Source organism: Pygoscelis adeliae, unplaced genomic scaffold (genome assembly GCF_000699105.1).
Source record: "Pygoscelis adeliae isolate BGI_AS28 unplaced genomic scaffold, ASM69910v1 Scaffold57, whole genome shotgun sequence".
In the NCBI taxonomy this organism is placed as follows: Eukaryota; Metazoa; Chordata; class Aves; order Sphenisciformes; family Spheniscidae; genus Pygoscelis; species Pygoscelis adeliae.
Genome location: NW_008825615.1, coordinates 978,319 through 986,492, shown reverse-complemented (window position 1 = coordinate 986,492; position 8,174 = coordinate 978,319). Strand labels below are relative to the sequence as shown.

The 8,174-nt window shown below is 41.0% G+C and overlaps 2 protein-coding genes across 3 annotated transcripts in view; one reads left to right on the top strand and one right to left on the bottom strand.

Moving 5' to 3' along the window:
• RARS2 (arginyl-tRNA synthetase 2, mitochondrial) overlaps nt 1-422 on the bottom strand; it is a 41,593-nt gene extending 41,171 nt beyond the window's left edge. Inside the window, exon 1 of the mRNA XM_009333218.1 lies at nt 258-422. Coding sequence (XP_009331493.1) covers nt 258-422 — 165 coding nt within the window. The remainder of the gene's footprint in view (nt 1-257) is intronic.
• A 1,967-nt stretch (nt 423-2,389) lies between these two features.
• ORC3 (origin recognition complex, subunit 3) overlaps nt 2,390-8,174 on the top strand; it is a 37,622-nt gene continuing 31,837 nt past the window's right edge. For both annotated transcript variants that reach the window (XM_009333095.1, XM_009333094.1), the window contains exons 1-2: nt 2,390-2,463; nt 5,143-5,240. In XM_009333095.1, coding sequence (XP_009331370.1) covers nt 5,213-5,240 — 28 coding nt within the window. In that variant the 5' untranslated portion in view covers nt 2,390-2,463; nt 5,143-5,212. The remainder of the gene's footprint in view (nt 2,464-5,142; nt 5,241-8,174) is intronic.

Sequence of the window (8,174 nt, the reverse complement as noted above, 5' to 3'; positions counted from 1 at the left end):
CCCCCTCGGAGCGGTCCCTGCCGGGCCGCGTGAGGAGAACGGCGCGGTTGTGGGGGTGCTGAAGGAACGGAGCCGCAGAACTGCCCCGTCTCCCCGTCGCGTCCTGCCTCTGCTCCTCTTCCTGTCTTCGGCCGCTGCCGTTTCCCGCGTCCCCTGTGCCCAGGCTCCCAGCTGCCCCGTTCCGCTGCCTGTCCCCTTCCCTTGCTGTGTCAAGTCCCTTCGTCCGTGCCCTGACGCCCACTCGGCTCCCGCTTTACCCAAGGCACTTTTTCTTCTGACAACAAAGAGCCCTCCCTCCCGCCTTGCTCCTCTGCCCTGTTGGCACGCGAAAAGCGCTCGTACCTGACGTAAACCTCACCTAGAACTGAGCAGTGGCGTCGTGGCTGTAGGTTTTGTCGCTTCCCGCTAAAGCCTGTTGGCATCGCGTGCTGCCACTTCGGAACGTTCGTTGCGTCTTCCCCCAAAACTAATTTATCGGAGAAATAAAAATGAAACGCTGTCACTCACACATAATGTTAAATATCTATCGCCTTGACATTTCTGAGCTGCAAGCTGCTGTCTGGCCTGTAGTCAGGGCTGGCAGTAGGGACAGTGCGTTCATCGGAGTGTTAATATGTAGCAAGACTTAAAATGTTGGATTGGAACGTTTAACTTATTTCCTGTCTTGCTTCATTGTATAGTGAGCGATAGCAGTGGTTCACAGCAGGAAGGTATGCATTTTATCATCGGAAGACTCCTGTCTCTTATACCGTTTTGCACTGAATTGTGATGTGCAGCAGGATCCTTCGGTGTGGAAGTCGCTGTGCAGGTTATTGCTTTCAGGAGTAAAGGGAAGTCCTTCCAAACAAAGTTAAAACTTAATCCCAAACAAGTGGATTTCCCTTTCAAAAATGGCTGTTGCCTTTAAGTAGTTAGGTAGTGAAAGGTGTGCCTCCCGTGTCTTATACGTAATACTTCTTTGCCGTTTTATATTCTGGTCTTTGCTACGTTCAGTGGTGTAGGGAGATCCAATGCTTGTAAAGCATTAATAATTATGTTTTCTTTGACTTAAGCATACATTTTTTTTCTTCTTTTATATATGTGATTTATAGTTATTTTGGCCAATTCCAGTTGTGCTCTTGTGAATTACTGTTCTGACATCTTGTGCGTGCTGTAGCATAGCTTTTTGTAGCGGAATTGTTTTTCCAGAGTGTTTAGGATCTGTAGAATAACCGCAACTTTTATCTGGCGGGTTTTAGATGGTTGCTAATACACGTGGTAAAACAGAAAGTATCTGAAGGCATCTCCAGTTCATAAGGCTGTTTTTCAGAGGAGGCCGATACTGTTATCAGTGTTTTACTGCAATTTCTTATTTGTATCAGAAGGGAAATAACATGTACAAAGTCACCCAACAGACTAGTGCCTGTGATCAAAATTGAACGTACCTCTGGAGTTTTATTTTCACTAGATCATTCTTACGCTAGTGACTGAACTTTCCTAGGTTGGGTTCAGTAATCTTTGCTTATATTAGCATATCCATTGAGAAGTATAGGATTGAATCAGTCTGTTTATCTGTCTTGAACACTTGTGTGTTTCCTTCCCCCTTGCTGTAGCACAAGAACCTCACAGTGAGAGCTGGGGAATGCATATGGTTTCTGATACATAGGAAATTATTATAACTCTTCAAAAGAGATGAGTTTTTATTTGAGAGGATGAGGGAAGTAATTTCAGATTTTCTAGAGGAAAAAGAAAAAAATCTTCCAGAATTCAAAGCTTAATACTTGTGTTTTATTTCCTCCTACTTTGAGATGAAACTGATCTACCTGGGAGACGGCTTCTGTCTGGAGGACTTCCTTGGAGCCAGGGTTTTTATTTATCTGAACCTTTTCCAAACCATTTGTTCTGCTTCTAACCATCTTTACTTTTCCGAGTTGGGATGCATTTGTCCTCTGTAACTAGGGTGTGTCATTGGCTTTTGTAAGTGACTTGATAATACTCATTGCATTATTCTGGGTCACCTTTTCTATGCATCCCAGCTTCTTGCTTTTTTTTTCTTTTGTTTTGTTTTTAACTGAAACTATACTGAGAAAACTCCATTGATATGTCCCCAGGGAATCATTTCCTCTTAATTCTAAACCTGTTGGAGGTTATGAGAAGTTTAAAGAATCTGCTGCTGTTCTAGTTGATGGTTGAATTGAAGAACATAATGGAAAGGTGGAAAAGTTCCTCCCATACTGCTTCCACTAGTTTTCCAGCTTGAAACAGGAATATAAAGAGACAGCATGCAAACTGATATCCTTAAGATGCTGGCAGTTCAGTTCAAATTATTGGTTTAATGGAGCACTGAAATTAAAGGAGAATAAAGTAGCCTCAGGAGCCAATCAGATTGATGCTTATGTTGAAGTTTATATTTTTTTGCTATTCTCTAGGGCTGCTTTGTTTTTAAACCGAGTCCCAAGAAGAGAAGGGTGTCTCAGAATACAGGTTAGTGCGTTTTGATATATGTTGCTATGCTTGGGTTAATCCTGGAAGGTTCACCACATCTGATTGAATTCTGTCATAGCTGTGTGAGGATTTCTGGTGCTCCTTGATGTTGATATTGCTGAAAACTCACTTCTTCAGAGGAACCCCAGCAAATTGTTGGCTAGTGTAAATGTTTTTTTCATCTCCAGCAATCAAGATCATATAGCTACCTTTGTCTTTGCAAATTTTTTTTTAAAGAACTCCTTTCCATGCTACCGTAAATTGTTTAATGACTGACAAACTATTTATCTGAGGTGTCTGAATGAGCTACTTAAAAGCTATGGGAGTCGGAAACTATATCTCATTCATGAGTCTCATCGTATTCTCCATAGTTTGCCTAAGTTTCTTGAGGAGAAGAAGAAAGAAAAGCCATTTGTGAAGATTTCATGGCTTCTGTCCACCTGTGTTTGTTATATATATTTTCTTTTCTCCAGCCTGTATGCTGTGTATACAGGTCTCTTCTCATTTGAGGAAGACTGAACAGGACTGACTCTTATTGGAGCCACAAATAGTTGCTGTTTGAGACTCAGTTAGGAAACTTACTGTTCTTAGTCCCAGGTTAAACTTTTTTGGGCAGCATCAGAGCTGTCAAAAGGTGTGACAATTTGTATAAAAAAAGTGGAGGCGAAAGTAATAAGGCCACATTTTTGTGGAAATCACCACAGGCTCATTCATTACCAGAGAGACTTACTGTAACACTTGCTTTAAAATTAATTCCAAATTATTTTTTCCACGAGAGCTGGCACATCTGTAGTTCAGGGAATGAGAGGCAGGGAATTAGAATCCAGTCTGTCATTCTAAGTCATTGCAAGATAAAAACCAACAACAAAGACCTAGGCACTTAAACCACGTTGAAATTTTACCCCTTACTGGATATTATGTTTTCATTTTTGCAAGATTAGTAATGCTTGGATAAATCCTACTAAACATGTTGTTCTAGTTAGCAAATGCTGTGAGACAGAAAAATAAATTTGGTTGAACTACCCCTAAAAGAGAGGCAGAGGTGAGCTAGTTTGGCTGCTCACAGCAGTTGGCTAGAATGGTGTTCTAAATAAACAGTACTTTGATGTGCATCTGTCCAGTTCGGCAGCCCAAACCTGTCAAGTGTTAAGTTTCACCGATAGTTGATAATACTGTTGTACCCCGCAAAAGGCCGCCTGTGCACATTTCGACCTGTAGTTTGAGTTTCGGTAGTATAAAAAGAGTATTATGCCTTGGTATATTACCAGTAATGTGGTGGCTGGATTTTCTTTAACTAAAAGCCTAAGACGTGTGTAATCAGAGTGGATTATGTATTTTAAGTGATTTTTCTTAGGGATACAAATGAGGAGTTAGTTTAGGGGAGACGATGAAAACGGAGGATGAGGGATGCCTCTTGGTTGTCATTTACAGAGCTGTTTTGGGTGTTTTTAATGCTTTGGGAGATTGAATGCGCTCATCAACTGGTTCTTTTCTAGAGATCAGACCACTGCTGATGCTCCATTGAACGGCCACCAAATAGACATTAATGGCTAGCAAATTAAATTCTTTATATGCATACGTTTAGAAAAAATCAATTGTTATGTTTAATGTTGCCTTGTAGCAATGGTTAACAAGCTGTTTACTTAACCTTCAGTCTTTGTGTTCTTCCAGGTGGTGTTAGTGAAGCATTAAAGCTACACCAGGCCTGCTAAATGTATGCTGGGAGTAAAGGATGGTTCCAAGCCTGTGCTTTTTTTTTTCTTTTTTCTTTTTTTTTTTTAAGGGAAGTGTAGACTGAGTGAATGTGGAAGGAAAAATGACGAGAAAAATCTCACTCAGTCATACTAGTTTCTGTTCAGTCTCCCATTTTACTCCCAGCTCTGACTTTCCTTCTTAGTTGGAAGCTGGTGGAGAGTTTCTGTACTCACATCTGTGAGGCAGAGCAGCACATGGGAAGCCAGATGTATTCAGAAAATGTGCCAAGACACTGTTTTACCAAAAAGGATCTGATTCTCCTTTTCTTTTTCATAAAGTGCATGTATAGAAATGAGAGGCAATTTAGAGGTGAGCCAGAAACTTAGGCCGGGTTTGCGCTTAAAAGTTTTGCTGGCATAGTTGTGTCGGTTAAATGTATTTTAAAAAAATAAATAATTCTGTATTTCATGTAAACTGACAGTCCTTTCCCAGTATACCTTATTATTTTCAGAAAATTGGTGTTAGCTGCATCTTCCCTGGGGAACAGAAAGGATTTTCATGTATCTATTCTTGCAAGCCTTTATGGTTCATATCTGATTGTAATAGTGAAGGAGGATTGAATATTTAATAGGTGAAAGAGACCCACAAAACTTTCCAAAGCAAGGGAAAGATTTTTTTTAAATTTTATTTTAATAATAAAGGCTGTTTGCTCTGATTTAGCCTTTAGCTCATCTGGGACTTGAGATGGAAGCCAGTTCTTTACCTTTTGCCTGCATACTTGGGTAATAGATTCCGCTTGTTCCCTCGCTTATCCTACCAGATACCAGCAGTTAATTAATCGGTTAAGAGAAAAGTCATCTCCCTCAGATATATACGTATATTAAGATGTTCTTGTTTCAGTTGGGTGCTTTGTTTTCTTCTCAACAAAAAATGTTTTGTTTTACTAATCTTATTTGTGCTTGCCTTTGTTTTCTGTCTTTCTAGCTAATGATTTCGTAGAAAGGAACAATGATTCAGAGGATGCTGAGTTGCGGTTTGTTACTTGTCAGTCTTTATGGAATCAGATCAAATCAGAAACAGAGGTGAGTCTTGCACCTAATACTAAAGCAGTGTTTTGCATTTATAACAATGCTGCTTGCTTCTTTGTTTCTGGAGATCTTCTTTTTTACACGCTTAAAAGGGCAATTAGTTAAAGCAATAAAAGGGCCAAAAATATTGACTGAGACTGAAATCCCTGTCCAGAATATAAAATAGTAATAATAAATCCATCAATTACACATTACTTCTAACCACACAACTACATGCTTTTGATGCTTTGAGTTGCTGCTTCTAAGCTTCTCTTCTTACTAATTGTCCTTTTTATTAATTCCCGGCATACCACTGTTTTCTACCTTCAATTCAGTTATGTGCTTGCCAGCCCTCTGAGGATTTTAGGCTCCTCTTGACTTCAGTGTTACAGAGTTCATAGCAGCCCAGGATTCACAGTGGATTTATGTGAATACAGCTGCATGGATGTCAAATACTGAATGACACAGCCGCAAGCATAGTCTGTTGAATTAGTATGGACAGTGTCAATGGGGTTGTCTGGTGGGGATCGGAGTTAATTTCATACTGAACTGTGGCCTCGTAATTGTTGTGTGTTAGGTGGCATGCTGTTGTTGTGTCCCTATAGCCAGCTGGCTTGTATTATAGTATGAATAATTGCTGCCGTACGGCAGGGATTTTTTCCTGTATTCAGTGTCAAGGATTCTGGGCAACTATTCCATATTCCTCTGCCTGCTGTTGGGCTCTAGACATTATGAGAATTTTTTTTCCAAAGTTTGTTTTGGGATGTACAGTAGAAGCCAGCTGGATGTAGCTTACAATCTGGACCCTTGGGCTAAACTCATAAATTCTTCTAATTCTGTTCCTACTATTCCATGATCCAGCTCCCTTTGTCTAGTCAGCACCCTTTTCAAACCATAACTAGCCAGGCTGAGCAAAGCAGTGCACTATGTTGTGGTGCTGATTGTAGAGAACACACAGAAGTTTGTGGAGGTATATTTGGTATCTTCCTGCCGACTGCTTCAGCTTGACGGGTTAGCCACCAGCATTCGCAGTAATGTTGGCAGCTGCACCAGAAACTGCCTTGTCAGATGCTACACAGTGGACTATAGGGAAGATGACATTCTGTAGGTACTTCTGGAAGACCTTATCTTGGATCTTCTTTCCTTGGCACAGTGTTGTCAAGGCTTTGGAGACAATGCTTCTACATCGTCAGCAGTGGCTGCAGGATTTTCAGGTTGAAGAAGTGTTGGTTTTATTTTTATTTTTTTTCCTAGTGGCCTGCAATGATTTCTCCCGGGGCAGCAGGCACAGCCCATCATAGCAAAAGCCTCCCTTAACTGCTCAGAAGCACAGAGCCATTGCCATCTGCAAAATCATCATTCTTTCCTGTTCTAAATCTCCTATCCTCATTTTCTTTGAGGCTTTCTCCTATCCTCCTCTTTGAGGAGTTTGCCAGATACTTTCTTCTGTTCTTCCACCTCATGATGGAAGACAGTTCATGCTACATTGACAAATTGATATGGGCCTTGCCTTAGAGTTTGATTTGCCCAAGGGCAGATCTTCTGCAGTTACTTTTGCTGCTATACATAGAATTTTCTTTATCCAGCTTCTGGGATGTCTCTGATATTTTCTCTACTGAGTTTTGAATTACCATCCTTTATCCCACTGTTTGCAAACTTGGAGGTGATAATTGTTCTTACATATAAAATTGTGTGATAATTCAGGTTGGAAGGGACCTTCGAAAGTCTCTAGTCTGAACCTGCTCAAAGCGGCATCATCTGTGAGGTCAGATCAGGTAGGCGTGGGCTTTATCCAGTCAGGATTTTATTTCTTACATACTTTCAAACCCTGGTGTAGTAAACCTGATCCATGGCAGAATACCTGGGAAGTGCGTGACTTGCTGGTTTGGACTTTTATTCTAGGGGTTCTGGTAGTGTGCTGAGGGAGCCTAGCAGGATGTTCTCCAAAGTTTTTGCCAGGGTACTGCTACCTGATGATTTGTTGGCAGGCCATGTGCTTGTGCTGGTGTTTTCCCAGTTCTGTGGTATGTGCTTGAGGTGTTGAAGAGTGAAAAGGGTTTGACCTCCAAGAAGTTTGTTGCGGAGCACTCTTGGCCTTCGTATGTCCATCATAAACTGTGCTGTGATTGTGGCAGCACTATCTGTCATCTGGTGATGACATCCTTTCAGGCTTCTCACAACATGGAAAGCTGGCAAAAGTACTGCAGGAACTGTCCTTCATTTTTGGAAGGTGAACTTTGTACCTTTTTTGTTCCAGTATTGCAAGGTATCCCAGTTTTAACCCCTGCTTTCAGGAGTGGCCTTGCAAATGTTCTTATTACGATACATCTCATCAAGGGCTTTCAGAAACATTCCCTTCCTGTAAGGTGAGGAATTCAGTTGCGCTACCAGGATCCGGGTTAGAAACAAAAAGCCTAAGTGCAGGGCTGTAATATGATAATTTTAGCTCTAATGTGCAGATAATGGTTTTCAGCCCACACAACAGATAATCATGACCAAACCTAGTGTCGTAGCAGGGACTGAACTTCCAGTTCATATGACTTTTCCAGAGTAAGCAGTGTCATGCAAGTAAACGAGTTGGTCACTTGAGATGCAGAGCAGCCTAGCGTACTTTCTGGAACACTACCAAAATAGTGCCAGTAACAAAGTTGTTTTGACAAGAAAAGACTGATGGATTTTCAGAAAGCTAAGTAAATGTGTAGTGCTATGGCAGACTGAATTCCATCCTCACAAGTGTGCACTGGAAGAAATAATATATACTGTAACTATGCAAAGTAAGGATTTAGGTTCTTGTTAGGGCAGCTTAGTGAAAACATGTACAATAATGATCAGAAGAAGCTCAAGGTCTGGTGGATTCTGAAGCAGAAGCTCGGAGGATTGTTATGGGATGTATGGTAATACTGGAGCTGTTACAATAGTGTTATAAAGCTGATGGCGTAAACTCTTCTT